The sequence below is a fragment of the Trichechus manatus genome, unplaced genomic scaffold, assembly GCF_000243295.1.
Source record: "Trichechus manatus latirostris isolate Lorelei unplaced genomic scaffold, TriManLat1.0 scaffold00009, whole genome shotgun sequence".
Taxonomy (NCBI): Eukaryota; Metazoa; Chordata; class Mammalia; order Sirenia; family Trichechidae; genus Trichechus; species Trichechus manatus.
The window spans coordinates 22,183,570-22,198,828 of NW_004443945.1; the positions used below are offsets into that span (position 1 = coordinate 22,183,570).

General features: G+C 50.5%; 1 protein-coding gene across 1 annotated transcript in view; it reads left to right on the forward strand.

Moving 5' to 3' along the window:
- GDF6 (growth differentiation factor 6) overlaps nt 1–11,309 on the forward strand; it is a 16,856-nt gene extending 5,547 nt beyond the window's left edge. Inside the window, exon 2 of the mRNA XM_004370757.1 lies at nt 10,357–11,309. Coding sequence (XP_004370814.1) covers nt 10,357–11,309 — 953 coding nt within the window. The remainder of the gene's footprint in view (nt 1–10,356) is intronic.
- Nucleotides 11,310–15,259: the final 3,950 nt, after the last annotated feature.

A 15,259-nucleotide genomic window follows, 5' to 3' on the forward strand; every position in this document is an offset into this window, starting at 1 on the left:
GCGGGCGCTGCATTGATGGAGTCCCTAGCGCAACGTGTTTGTCCAAGCTAGATTCTTACAGGGTTCTGGCGGTGCACCTCTTTGAAATAGGTGACGCTTTCCTGGGCGGGATGCGAGGTGTAGTGGGCAAATGGTACAATAGACATAGGGTAGGAAGGAAAGAACTTTCGTCTCTTGCCAAGACTGCTGCGGGCATCAAACGACCCAGAGCAAATCAACAATAATCCCTGGGGGGGGGGTTAAGTAAGATGAAGGGCATTAGTTCGATAACCCCTCAGGTATAGAATAAACCGGGTCAAACGACGGTCTCTGGACCCTGGGACCGGTCCGAGCCGAGGCTGCGAAGCGTGGAAGGCAGCAATGTAGATCCATCGCGCCATCTCGTTGTTTGACATCTACCACCCCGCTTAAAGCCCTGGCTGTTTATTTTTAAGCTCAAAGTGGGTTAAATGGTGTCTCCGTCTACAGGAATTAAATAGGTCCGCGTCCGGCTAATGGGTTCCAGGGTTGCTGTTCTCCGCTTTCCGGGACAGTCCATTAGCGCTGCTGGGGACCGGGGGGTTAGAGTTGGCTTGGGTGAGGGGCTTTAGGCTCTATGGAGAGGGCGGGCGGGGGGCGGTGCAGGCCCGCGTTCCCGAAGAAGCGCGCGCTGCGCAGTGAGTAGCCCCGGAGCCTGGGGGCGGGGCAAGGCTAAGGGACCCGATTGTGGGCGTCCGGGAGAGAAGAGGGGCGGGATTCTGGGCCAGGCTGGTGCTGGGTTGGGGGGGGAGGTGGACTCAGATGGCAGGAGCGTGGGGCAGCGCAGAGGGTTGGTTTGGGGGGTTTCGTGCCCCCCCCCCCGCATCCCTAAATAAACATACGAGCTTATGAGCCCGTCTTGTAAACGTGGCTTCCAGGAAAGTTGGGCCAGCCTCTGCCCCACTTTCCAGCTGACTGCCGCTCCGACGTCCCACCGGGAGAGAAACTGAACGTTGCTAGACTGCGGCCCGCAGCTGCCACCTCGAATCTCATTTTGCGACGGCGTGGTTTCGGAAGTCAGACCCAGGTGAACGCAGCGGAGTTGCAGTTGCGGCGATCCCTTCTTCAGAGGCTGCACCTGGCTCCGCACTTTAAAGAGCAGGCCACTACCACTTTTCCTGCGCCTCTGCATATAGGCTCCCTGGGGGCTGAAGGTTCCAAATCCTGCCCACGGCAACACGCCAATTTGACCCCCGTTCCCCTGCGATCTCAGAACTGGTTGGATTTGGAGCGGCGGGGGAAGGGCAACCGCATAAAACAGGCACCTGTTTTCTACTTTTGACCTCCAAACCCTCAAATCAAGCAGCCAGATAGTGTTCCAGCCCCGACAGCGGCTTCACGGCTCCAGCTCCCTCCTCCTCCGCTCCTTTCACGTACTAGAGGGCCTGTGTCGCTGCTCCAGGCTCCCGGGTGTCCGTACTAGGTCGACGGTGCAGGAAGGCAACCAGGCCCAGCCCCAAACGCGCGGCCCCAAGGTAAGGGCAGCGACCCGCGGAGGACGAGCTCTCGGCGCCGCGCTGCGGTGCAGGGTGCGCGCGCGCCGCGGGGAGGCAGGTAGAGAGGGTCTGGCGCACAGGGAGCATTCTGCGCTTCTGTTTGGGTTCATCTGCAGCGATGTCAAATTAAGTTTGAGCCTCTTTGAATTGGTCGGGAACCCAGCGTGTGATCTGAGGTAAAAAGACGCCCGGTGAAGTGTTCTTGATCTCGCCTTTGCTTCTCTGGCCCTTAGCAAGAGTGCGCGGCCCCAAAGTTTTCGCTCATCTTCATAGGAACTGATTTGTAAACGAATCTGTTTCATCCTAGAGAGACAAATGTAGTCTCCCTAAAGCGTTTTCTGGCTCTTGCTGTGGGCGCAAGTGCTCGCGGGGAGGGCAGGCCCCTGGTCCTGGTGACTGGCCAGAGATCTGCGCCCTCGAGGTTTGGCTTTTCTGAGCTGGAAAACCTGTGCTAAGTCTCCGAAGGCGAGCGGAGTTGCGGATTCAGGCCGGTGGGATCGCACTTGTTTGCCTCACGCTGAGTCAGCTGGCAGTGTTAAGACTGGGATTTCTCTGAGAGGTCCAGGTTGGTCACCGACCCGAATAGTCTCGCATAGTTCCCGCGTAGCCTGGGAGGACTCGCCTTGGGCCCCTCTGGTCTTTGGAATGAGGAAAGAAGCTGAAAACTGCAGGGCAAGCTGTAGGGGCAGGAAATATGGAAGCCAAGAGAGACCCGGGAGAAGTTAGGCCGGTGAGTGTGTGGCACACACACTGACAGACGGACAAACCGATGGGATCTTCTTGGGTGACTCTTCGAGCTGCAGCCTGAGAGGTCATTCATTGCTACAAACCGCTCCTCTCCCACCAGGTGTGTGGCCCTTTGGTAGATGATGAAGATGGAGAGTATCTTCGCCCACTGAACGCTTTTGCTCCTGCATACTGGATGGATTCCGTGGACAGATGTGCCCCACAGAAGAGCACCAAGGGGGCGAATGAGGGTCCAGGGGAACTAATCCCCAGACTGCTATGGACTGTGTCCGTTCAGCGGAGAAGCCATAGGGGCTAGAACTAGCCCTTTCTCAGCAAAGAAGGGAACCTGCAGGGAAAGCCCTAATTATTGACTGGGGATGGGGTGGAGATCGCCCGTTCACCAGGCATGGTGGGAGAGGTGGTGGTTATGGCGCCACAAGACTGAGAAGGGTCAAGGCAATGGGGGAGAGGCCTTGCCCTTTGCTGGGCCTCAGATGATCAGGAAGTAGAAGTGACTGTTTCTTACTTTACTTCTGCTGCCCACCACTTTTCCTTCACTCACTTCTAGAAATCTTGTAGAGAGAACAGAGCCATCTCTATTCAAATAAATCTAAGATGAGGACAAGTTCCCCTTCTCCCTACCTGGATAAAAAACAAAAACAAAAAACCAAACCCATTGCCAGTAGAGTTGATCCTGAGTCACAGACTCATAGCAACCCTATAGATATAGGTAGTAATTTTGAGTGCTTCTATGTGCAGTGGTTAGGAGTTCAGCTGCTAACCAAAAGGTCGGCAGTTCGAATCCACCAGCTGCTCCTTCGAAACCCTATGGAGCAGTTCTACTCTGTCCTATAGGGTCACTATGAGTCAGAATCCACTTGACTTCTACAGGTGATGTGCCATGCAGTGTCCTGGGTAGTTGACTCTGACCTTTGCGGTGACCCTGAAAGGTAGGGCTAGTTATCCCATTTCACAGAGGAGGGATGTGAGGTTGGGAGAGAGATTACTTGCCCAAGGTCACCCAGACACTAAGTCACAGATTAGGATTCAAAACTGTTTCTTTGACTTGAAATCCTCACTGTCTTTAGTAACTAACATTTGCAGGATGCCTTCAAAGGTCTTTCCCACACTGTATCTCATTTGAACCCCTCAGTGACTCTTTGAGCTGGTATTATTGTCCCCATCTTGCAGATGAGAAAATTAAGTTTCCTTGTAAGTTCTCTTTCAAAAGCCCAATTTTTGGCATCCCTTCCTTCAGTTCTGTTGACTCGGAAGTGAGTGGCTCTTGGAGACCAGGGGTTGGTGCCCTTCAGTCATGGGTGACATGAAAGAGATGAGGCCTTATCAGGGTTTCTACCAGCCAAGAGATCAAGGGCTGTGATATCTAGAGTGGTGGCATGGGAACTGGAACCAGATCTCCTGCTCTACCACCTCCTGTCTTGGGCAAGTTACTGTTAAACTCTCTGCTTTAGCTTCCTGATCCATACAATGGGGATGATAGTGGTGCCTTTCTCATAGATGGTTTTAAGGATTAAATGAGTTAATGAATGTTGAGAATTTAGATCATACCCAGCACAAAGTAAGTGCCACACCAGTGTTTATTATTTGATAATTATTTTGGGTGGTCAAGCAAGAGTACTGGGGCCCTGGCACCCTGGAGAGGGTGGATTGTATGGATTGCTTCTTGAATCCATCCAGTGAGGATGACGCTTAGAAACTTGTCAGCAGTTGCAAGGTTCAGACCTCAACGGAGACCTGATGTACAATGAGGGTTTACCCTCAGGGGACATGTCCAGGAGATCACTGTGTTCCAGGGGGATGGTAATCATTGGAGCACAGATACCCTAAGAGGCCTTCACACCCCAGAGGAGAGGAGCTCGTGGGTCATTTTTACTCACCCAGCACACCTGGCTTTATTTCCAACCTCATGGACTTTTGCACCTCAGGCTAGTGCTGAGGCTACCTGAGGGACCTAGGAGAGATGTGACTCTGAATCCAGCCATAAATCCAATCCTCTATTGAAGAAAAGGAAGGAAGGAAGGAGGGAAGGAAGGAGGGAAGGAGGGCGGGATGGAAGGAAGGAAGGAAGGAGGGAAGGAAGGAAGGAGTTTATTCCTGGGGGAACCCAGCCTACCTTGGATTGACTGCACTGATGGTGAATGTGAGTGTCCTGTGTGCTCCCTGATCAAATCAGGACCCTGGTTGAGGCATTCAGCTGCAGGACTGGGGTTGGTGCTTGGAATTAGTACCTTCAGAACTCGCGGCTTCCTAGAGCCTCAGTTTCCTTGTGTATGAAAGAGTTTAACAGTAGGAGGGACCTCGGATCCTTGCGGTGAGGATTCATTGAGAGAGGACTTCAAAGCGCTGAGCACGTGGCTGATGCAAAGGTGGTGTCAAGTAAGCGTTAGTGCTGCTGTGTGGTTAGGTGCCCTGTGAGTGGACTCTGAGTCATAGCAACACTATAGGACAGAGTAGAACTGCGCCATAGGGTTTCCAAGGAGCGGTGGTGGATTCCAACTGCTGACCTTTTGGTTAGCAGCCTTAGCTCTTAACCACTGCAGCCACCAGGGTTCCAGGGATTTATTACAGCCTATAAATCCCTGTGGAGCAGTTTAGCCTAAAAAACCCTACGAGGCATTACTGCTCTGTCACAAGGGGTCGCCATCAATGGGAGTCCACTGGACATCTAACAGCAGCAACAACCATCTTTACGGGAGCAGATCGCCAAGTCTTTCTCCGGCGGAGCCACTGGGCTGGGTGCTGCTGGCTTTAAAAGGAGCAGCGGTTTAGCTGTAATGATGTCTGGAGTATCCTTTGCAAAGATGTGTGACTATCGCTCACCCCGCACCTCCCTCCACCATCGGGGGTGGGGGCGGGTGGGAAATCCCGCTGTCTTCTCAGCTTTCTGCGCAGCCACCGCGGAGTCTAGTAGTCCGTGCTTCTCGGAGGGCGTGGGGCTGGACGCGTGGGGCAGAGCAGGCAGCTGGGGTTCGGCTCGACGCCTGTCTCGTAGCCGTCCAAGGTCACCAGTAGTGGACTCAGAGGACCAGGGCAGGACGCGCGCGAAGGAGCCCATAGTCTGTGGCGGGGAGTGACGTGCAGGTCGAGAGAGCTGGTGCATCCTCAGGGCTGTTGGGTGACCGCAAATCTGACCACGACCCTCCAGAGGGACTCCAGCTGTCCAACATACCTCTGCGATGTTTTGTAAAAATGCAGTCCTGGGCCCTTCTCTCCTCAAACCAAATGAAGTTGCTGGTTTTCGGAAACTCTATACAGGTTAGAGCCGCCCCCTGAGGAGGTCACGGAGTGGCCGGGCGAGGCGTGTTTCCTGTCGCTGAGTGTCCCTCCCTCAAGTTACCTTCCAGGCGTTGGACCGTGGTGCGGTGGAAAGGCATCCTGCTTGCATTTCTGCCTTAGCGTCCTCTGGTGTTTGCTTCTCTGGCTTCCTCCAGCTACCTACCGTGTCAGTGGACAGATGACTTTAGCTTTCTAAGCCAGTTTTCTCAGCTTTAAAAAAGAGCTGCTATCCCCTGCCTCGCAAGTGTTTCGTTCGTTTTCTCGTTCCGTTATTTGTTTTCCTTTTAATTTAAAATGAATAACACAAGGAGCCCTGGTGGCACAACGCAATGGCTGAGCCCTTGGTTGCTGGCAGTTCCAACCTGCTCGGGAGACTCCACAGCTCCTAACAACAACCCAACACAGCAGAAGCGCGTGTATGCGGTGCCCTCCGCCCTTCCCGACCTGCTCTTAACGCAAAAGAAAACCATACGAAACCAGTTGCCATCGAGTCGATTCTGACTCATAGCCACCCTAACTCCAAAGAGGTTGACCTATTAATGAAGAATTTTCTTCAGATACGAGGGTGGCTTGTTCCTTCCCTCCTCCCCTTTATTCTTTACCCACCTACCAGGGAAAGTGGATAGGCACGCATCTAGGAATGCTAACTTGGAAGAATTATATGTCCCACAGTCAACAACAGTGAATTAACTGGGTGTGAGCTAAGCTATAACAAATCGGGCTGATGCAAATGAAAAGCAAAACAAAAAGCTCTCATCATGTATTACCGATTAATTTCAACGTAAGGACTAAAGTAGGCGGTTGACTTCCAGGAGTGTAAGAAAGTTCCACAAAGAGATTTTGAAATGAAAAGTGCATGTTTCTAGCTAAGGAGATGAAGAGAGGGTCCTTTGAGGACCACAGCCCTTATTTATAAAGAACCTTATGAGAGAAGAGGCTTGTGGAGGGGAGTGGGAAGGGCGGGCCTCCTGCCCACAGGTGGCCTTGTGATGCCTGGTCAGCAGGCAGTGTGTGTGTAGGCTCACAGCGCGTGGCGGTGTGTGTACTGCCTGGGTCGGATGCCTGCCCTGGGCTATTTCTGCGATGCCTGGCTCCAGAGCAGGCCCAGACAGGTGGGGAATGTGGGCTATGGGGAAGCAGCACAGAGCATCTACCTCCTTGGACCCTCTGGTTAGGGGTTAGAGGTTCTGGACACCCAGTGAGAGAACTGTGGCTGCAAGGGTAAAGAAATGTGCGGGTGGCTGTGGGGAGCGGGGAGGGGCTGGGAGAGATAGTGAATTGGTTCTGGCCAGTACTGCCTTAGACCCTGCCCTAGGCCCTATGCTTTGGAGGATCCTGTTTTATCCCTACTCCAGTGGTGGCCCTCCCCAGTGGTTAAGGAATCCAGGGAGTCAAGGAAACATGTCCACCTGGAACCTGCATCCCCCTTCTTCTAGACTAGTAGCTCTCAAAGTGCGACCCCACCTCCCCCGCCAGCAGAATCTACAGCACCTGGGACAAATTAAAAATGCAAATTATGGGCCCCACCCCAGAACTCTGGGCCCAAAATTTGCATTTCTAACAAGTCTCTTTGTGATGCCAATGTTGCAGATGTAACCCTAGGACCACAGTTCTACTCTGACACACCTGGGGCCTTCATGAATCACAACTACCGACGACAACTGGCAGGTTTAGTGGCTCTGAGGGCCACTCTTTCAGATCAGGCCCCCCCCACCGCCCCCCGTGGCTGTGACAACAGAGTTCTTGCCCAAATCGCCCTAAGTCCACTGCCAGGGTGTGTGCACCTTCATCACTGGATTGTCCTCCCAAGAGTGGACCATACTGCCCATATGTGCACCTGTAGGCCTGGGAAGCCTGGACCTGTGGGCTGGGGTGTCCACTTGCATGCAGATGAGACAAATGTGGGATGGAGCTGGGGAGGCAAGAGAAGGACCAGGATGCAGGCCGGAGCTCCCATTTGCACTCTTGCCCTGGGCCCTGGAAATGATACCGATGGGCTGGTCTTGGCAGAAAGATCATCAGAGACCCCCGAGGCTGCAGGATCAGTAGGGCTCCCTCTGACCACCCTTGAAGACTAGAGAAATGTGGATCAGCTGTACAGAGTAGCCATTTATTAGCTCACATTTTTAAAAAAAGAAAAAAGAAAGCAAAAGCAAGCTGAACTCTGCAAGTTCCACGGGAGAGAAATAAATAAATCATTATCTCTTGCACCTGCCTAAATGCTCTCCAGCTAGTGACAGGATATTTCAAACGTTATGTAAGCAGAGATGTAAATAATTTCCTAAGGGAACCCAGGTTTTATTTCTAAAACCAAAACAACCAAACCCATTGCTGTCAAGTCGATTCCTGCTCATGGTGACCCCTTGTGTTACAGAGTAGAACTGTGCTCCATAGTGTTTTCTTGGGTATAACCTTTACAGAAGCAGATCACCAGGACTTTCTTTCATAGTGCCACTGGGTGAGTTCGAACCACCAACCTTTCAGTTAGCAGCCAGCACAAACCACCTGTGCCACCCAGAGAGCTTTAAGCCTTGCAAATACAGATTGTGCTGTATTCCTCCCTCGCCCATATTTTGCTGCTCTTGGTTATTAGACTCCAATACCTGGACTACAGCAGAGGCAGTGGATGAGGGTATTGGTGATTGGGTCTTAAGAGCTCCAACTCTGAAATTAAATAGCCCAGGTATGGACCTAAGCTTCACTTACTAGCTATCTAACTTTGGGTAACTGACTTAATCTCTGCAAGCCTTGGTTTTCTCCTTTGTAAAATGGGAACAGTATGAGCACCTATATTACAGAACTGAGTACATGGATAAAGTGAGGATTAAAAATATGTTAGCTATTGTAAACATTTAGCTAACACAGCCATTGCCTTGGGTTTGTCCTTCTCAACACGTTGCTAAGTTTGGAGAGACAGAAATGCAAGAGGCTGGAAAGTGAAGCCTAAGGCCATAGTCCTGAGATCTGGCCAGTGGCTGAGCATTGTCAGATATGAGTTTCTTTAAAGGAGTAGAAAGTGTGCTGAACTCCCACTGATTTTAATGTGACCCTGGCCAGTTTGAAGGGATTGGCTTCCATAAATCAACTGCCTCCAGCAGCCTTTCCCTTTTCACCTCTAACCCCTCCCACAGCTCCATCTCAGGTCGGGGCTTGTGTGTTAGGATGAGGCAGCCAGCCCTGTGGGCAGCCCACAAGGGACCGAGTGTGACCGAGGCTCCAGATCCAGCGGCCTGGGGCTGCATCTGGACAGGCAGCAAGGGTCGGACCCAGGGCCCAGTGACACTTTTATTATTGAAATCGACCCAAACTTTACTAGCTTCTGGGGAAAGCTGGGGCTTTGGGGATTTTTGTATTTGCTGGGTTGTAAATATTTTATGGGAAAGCAGCCCGGGAAAATCTGGTTAGCTTTCTGCCTTGCACACTGAAGTGGGCTTGTCTTCGTGCACAAATGTATCAAAAAAGAAGTCCAGTTTTGCCTTGGTCCCGAAGAATTCACCTTGGATTTTAAAAGTCTGCTGCTCCCCATGCCATGTGCCTCAAATTTCTTTTTCCTACTTGTAACCAAAAATTTTATCTCCAGGATTAATTGTATAGCAAGAAGATTTAGGTTGGGTCTGGGGGAGGGGAGGGGCAGGACATGTCATTGTTGGTGAGTGTGTGTCTAAACGTCCATGGCTGAGCTTTTTCTCCTTCCAGGTGTCTCTATTTCTCTTTGACTGCAGGATCTTCTCACCAGAGAGATGCCTGGTGTGTGTGTGCTCATTTGCCCCCTGCAGACTTCTGAAAGCCCCACTGCTCTTCTGCTTTATGTTAAAGGCTTGGCAAATTTAAAAAATCGGGGGAGGGGGGGAGAAGAAGAAAACACTTGGCAGCCCTCATTTTGTCTGCACTGTGTTCAGCCTAAATGCCCCAGCAAAACAGCCTGATGGCAGCAAGGTTACCCTCAGTCCAGTGATTCTAGGGCTGCACCTTTAAATCATCTTGGAGCTTAAAAAAAAAAAAAAGGGCTAACAAAAAGCCCACTGCCAAGCCCTGTCCTCAGATATTGATTCAATAGTTCAATAGGTCTGGGGCGAATCCGGGGGTCTTTGGTATTTTTGAGTTCCGCAGATGATTCTATTGTGCAGCCAGAAGTTTCAGAAGTTTCTCCCTTATTCACCAGCGTGTGCTCTAGATCCAACACAGCCCTAGGCGCTGTGGTGAGCAAGATGGACGTGGACATCCTTCCAGCTCCTATGGGGTTGGTGGCTGTGGGATGTTGCTTGGAAAGACAGAACACTAATGAGACAAATATAAACAAGGTAATTGTAGATAAAGCCAAGTGCTGGGACAATAATAAACTAGGTCCTGTGATAGTGACCGAGCGAGGCTACTTTAGAGTAGGGGGGCCAGGCATGGCCTCTTGGAGGAGGTGACATTTGAACCCAGACGTGAAGGATTTCACGAAGGAGCCAGCCGAGAGGAGGTCTGGGGGAAGCACGGCCCAGGCTTGCGACCACAAAGGTCACATTAGTGGTTACACAGCCTCCTGGGAGAAACCCGGGAGGCCGCCTCCGCCTCTTCAGCAGCCACCGACTTCCGCCCTGGGGGTCCGGAGCTGATGGGGAGGAGGGGACAGGTCCTGGTGCGCCCCCTCCCCGCGCCGCTGGATGGCTGGGCGGGGAGGCTGGGGGTGGTCAGGCCGCGGGCCGGCCGAACTGACCTCCCTGGCCAGCCCGCTCGGCTCCCCGCCCTTTCCCTCCCGGGGGCGGCCGCCAAGCACTGGGCTGATTTCCCCCTTAAGTGAAACTGACTGTAATTATTTTTTATCTCGCAGACGATCTCTCGCACACTCCTCTCCGGAGACAGAAGTATTTGTTTGATGTGTCCACGCTCTCAGACAAAGAAGAGCTGGTGGGCGCGGAGCTGCGGCTCTTTCGCCAGGCGCTCGCCGTGCCCTGGGGGCCGCCGGCCGGGCCGCTCCAAGTGCAGCTCTTCCCCTGCCTCTCGCCCCTGCTGCTGGACGCGCGGACCCTTGACCCACAGGGGGCGCCCCCGGCCGGCTGGGAAGTCTTCGACGTGTGGCAGAGCCTGCGCCACCAGCCCTGGAAGCAGCTGTGCTTGGAGCTGCGGGCCGCATGGGGTGAGTCGGGCGCCGGGGAGCCCGAGGTGCCCCCACCGGGGCCCCAGCAGCCGCCAGCCCCGGACCTGCGGAGTCTGGGCTTCGGCCGGAGGGTGCGGCCGCCCCAGGAGCGCGCCCTGCTCGTGGTGTTCACCAGATCCCAGCGCAAGAACCTATTCGCCGAGGTGCGCGAGCAGCTGGGCTCAGCCGAGGCTGCGGGTCCCGGCGCGGGCGCCGAGGGGTCATGGCCGTCGCCGTCGGGCGCCGCGCCTTGGCTGTCCTCGTCCGGCCGGCGGCGGCGGCGCACGGCCTTTGCCAGCCGTCACGGCAAGCGGCATGGCAAGAAGTCGAGGCTGCGCTGCAGCAAGAAGCCCCTGCACGTGAACTTCAAGGAGCTGGGCTGGGATGACTGGATTATCGCTCCCCTGGAGTACGAGGCGTACCACTGCGAGGGCGTGTGCGACTTCCCGCTGCGCTCACACCTGGAGCCCACCAACCATGCCATCATCCAGACGCTGATGAACTCCATGGACCCCGGCTCCACCCCGCCCAGCTGCTGCGTGCCCACCAAATTGACTCCCATCAGCATCCTGTACATCGATGCAGGCAATAACGTGGTCTACAAGCAGTACGAGGACATGGTGGTGGAGTCCTGCGGCTGCAGGTAGCGGCGCCTTTGCCGTCGCCGTAGCCCGCCGCTGCGGAAGCTTGACTGCTGAGAGAGGTGGAGGAGGAGCTGGCCTTGGAAGAGGCTGAGGGTGGGGGAACAGCCTAGATGTGTGAGCTGGATGGGAGAGGAGGGAGCACAGCGCAGCCCTCCCAGAACCTTCCACCTGCCAGCCCAGGGGAATATATGGATTTTCACACTTCGCCTGGCCACCCTGGAAAAACAAGCCAAGGAGGATTTGTTTTGTTTTGTTTTTCTCTTCATTATCATGGCTTTGGATTTCCTTGTGTGTTTCACACGTTTTGGTAGGAGGTGGGAGAAGGGGAGACATACACCTGTTTCTCAACTATTCCATGGATTGAAAAATAATTTAAAAAGGGAAACAGTGTGGGAGGGAGAATCACCTTTGACCACACCTTGGTTTGGATGTTTTCTACCTATGTAAAGAAGATGCTGTCTTTCTGACCAGGTCACAGCCCATGTCTGGTGGCCTCCCAAGCAGAAAGTATTAGAATAGGGTCATTGGAAACTGAATAGGAAAGCCAGTTCCTGCCTTTAGAAGAGCTTCAAGATAGGTGGCCCCAAGCACCTTTTCCACCCACTTGTGCACTCTAGCGAGTGTACCAGCTCTGCCTTGGCCTTTCCAGTACTGGTAACTGGCAACCCCCATGTGAATCCAGAGGGGTTAGGGGACAGAGCAAGATGGTTAGGTGCTGCCTTTATGCTTTTTCTGGTGGGGGAAAGGGGAGCTGGTATGGATGGAATGACAAGAATTAGTCCAAATGGAACCCCCTGAAGGATAATGAGAAACCACAAGACCTGCCTCTTACTGGGGCTGACACTGAGGCTAATGTGCCCAGGCAGGAGATAACACACCAAAAAGCCCTTCATGATGTCTGTTTCTAATTGATTAAAACTAACAAAAACAAAACAGAAAAAAACCCAAAACAGAATTTGCCAAAGATTCAGGCACCCCATTTTAAGAGGAAGGCAATCTCCCAATTTCAAAAACCATGGGGGAAAACTAAGGTCAGAGGAGCAGAGGAGGGGGAAAGGACCAAAGAAGTTGAGAGGGCAAGGTTGGGAGTGGGGGGGCCCAAGGGACCGGCCAGGAACAGGGAAGGTAAGGATGAAAGCAGACAAAAGTGCCTATCTCTGAAGTTTCTTTTCTTTAAAATCTTTTTTCCCCTCCCCTCTGACATTCCTGAAAGATTACCAGCTGGAAATAGCCCAGGGCTCCCCCAACAGAATTGTTTCAGATTGTAATTACCAGTTAGGCAATGTTTTTAAAACTTAGTAATGAAAAACTGTGAAAAGAGCAAAGTGTTACATTGACTTTGGGGTGGGAGATGGGAACCGGCAGTAAAGAAGGAAGAAAAACAACCCCAAAACAAAAACCCAAAACCTGTTGCCATGGAGTTGATCCCACCTCATGGCGACCCCATGTGTCCCCGTGTAGGACCACTCTACAGGGTTTTCTTGAGTGTAATCTTTATGGAAGCAGGTGGCCAGGTCTTTCTTGGTGCCGCTAGGTGGGTTTGAATCGCCACCCTTTAGGTTAGCAGTCAGGTGCAAACCACTTGCATCACCCAGGGACCTCTAAAGGAGACAAGGGTGTAGTTCGTCTTCCGGAAGGAAGCGGGAGAGGGCGCAACCCAGTTTAAATATCCATTCCCAGATAGTAAAAAGCATGACCTTTCCCCACAACCTGCCCAGTATTATTTTCAAACATTGCCCATATGGGAATATGAGTGAACTTCCTTCTTATCTTTGACCATGAAATGGTTTAAGCAAGGGAACTTGTACCGACCATTAAAAAAAAAAAAAAAAAAATGTTTGTTTTCTCTATGTGGTTTTGTGCTCTCCCAAGCTCAACCTGTTGCTAGTTTGGTTCAGAGAACTACCAATACCAACTGTCAAAGAAAGGGTGGGAATGATATTGAATGCTAATATAAAATGCTAAGTAAAAAAAAGACTTGGCCAAGAAAAATAATTTAAAATGCACATTTGCTTTGGATGCACTGTTGTTCTGTTGAGGCTGTATATATTTGTTTATTTAAGGTGACTGAAAGTGCAAAGAAGTGGACAGCATGCAATTCATCTTAATGTACAAAATGTTATATGCACTCAAATGTTATAATTTCTAATATTTTCAAAGTTTATATTCGAGTTGTACAAAGTTAAGCATTAATCAGATATTTCATTCTTTCATAATGTTATCATTTCCTTAAGTATTATTACAAAATTTTAATTCTGTCTAATGGAGAGTTTTTTTTTTTTTTTAAACTGCCTACCTCACTATAATACAAATATTTACAGCACTAAAGTTATCAGAGGTAAATTAATATTCAAAACATTTTTTACAGTACATCTTTCCTGGATGATACTCTATCTAATACTGTATTATTAAACTCATTTCCCCCCTAATAATTCAGCCTCGTTTATATGGATCTATTTAGAAACAATCATTTTCTCAAGGAACTGTTGTCAGTGGGATTTTGTTCCAGTATGGATGTCTGAAAAGGCACTGATTATTTTAAAATCTGTCATTTAGAGCACTGCACTTTTTCTTCACAACTCTTCCATAGCTCCTCTTTCATGAAATTTTCATTCTCCAGATTAAAGCCAAATCCTTGTCAGTCAGTAGAACAGTGAGCCTTTATCTTGTCCCGGCATAGCAAGAGCCTAAATAGGAATTGGAATATTCCTTAGTCTCTTTAATGTTGCAGAAAGAAAGCAGTAAGATACTTAAATCACTGGAGAAGTTGGTAATTATTGATTACATTTATAGAACACTGGAAACAAGATATGAACTGTTTTTTTTAATTTACTTGCTACAAATTGGTCGTTGGAAGTGTTAAGTCTGAGCACTCACTATTTTAGGCACAATGTAGTTATACATGTGTTCTCTTGTTTAATCCCCTCAAACCTCCTTGAGATAGATATTATTATAATCCTCATTTCACAGATAGGGAAACTGAGGTGCAAAGAGTTTCAGTAACCTGTCCGTGGTCATTCAGTCAGGGTGTGGTTGTTAGGATTTAAACCCAGTTAGTTTAGACTGTTAAAGTGCTCAGCTGTTAACTGAATGGTTGGTGGTTGGAAGCCACCAGCCACTCTGCAGGAGAAAGGTATGGCAGTCTGCTTCTATAAAGATTTACAGCCTTAGAAACCCCGTGGGGCTGTTCTATTCTGTCCTATAGGGTCACTATGAGTTAGAATCGACTTGAAGGCAGTGGATTTTGTTTTGGTTTGGTAGTTTAGACTACACAGCCTGAGGAGTTAACCACTATACATACAATACTAAAAACCAATTGCCCTCAAATTGATGCCATGTGTTTGAGAATGGAACTCTACTCCATAGAGTTCAATAGTAGTGATCTTTTGGAAGGAGATCGCAGGCCTTTCTTCTGATGTGCCTCTGAGTGCATACAATACTAACCCCCAGATAATCTGCCTACTCTCTGACTGGTCCCTAAATATCAGTGTAGGAAATTTGCAGTTAATACGATTATTGGGAGCAGCCAGCTGGTGGAGGAAGACCTGCCACGAGGACCCCCAGCATAGCCTGCAGTTTTGGAATATGTGGGTTGCGACCACTAGGATGGGGCATCCAAAATGTGGGTTGCAAATTCAGTGAGTTCTTAGTTTCGGGAAAGCAATAGTTTTAGGTCATTGCAAGGCTTTAGTAGATTCTCTGATGTTTGCTGGGACTACCTTGGTGTGATTTTTGTGAGTTTTTGTTATGAAAATTGTGATCAATTTACAGATAGGTTGTGTTTCAAAAGACTGGTTGTAAGTGGGCTGTTTAGAATGGAGAAACATTTTCTCATAGAAACAATGTTCATTTGAGTTTCCAGGTCATTTCGCAAAAGCTTTATTTACCCAAAAGGAACTTTTTAAGAAAGCAATTTTGACTTCTGGGTTTTGGGAACAGATAATCACCCATGG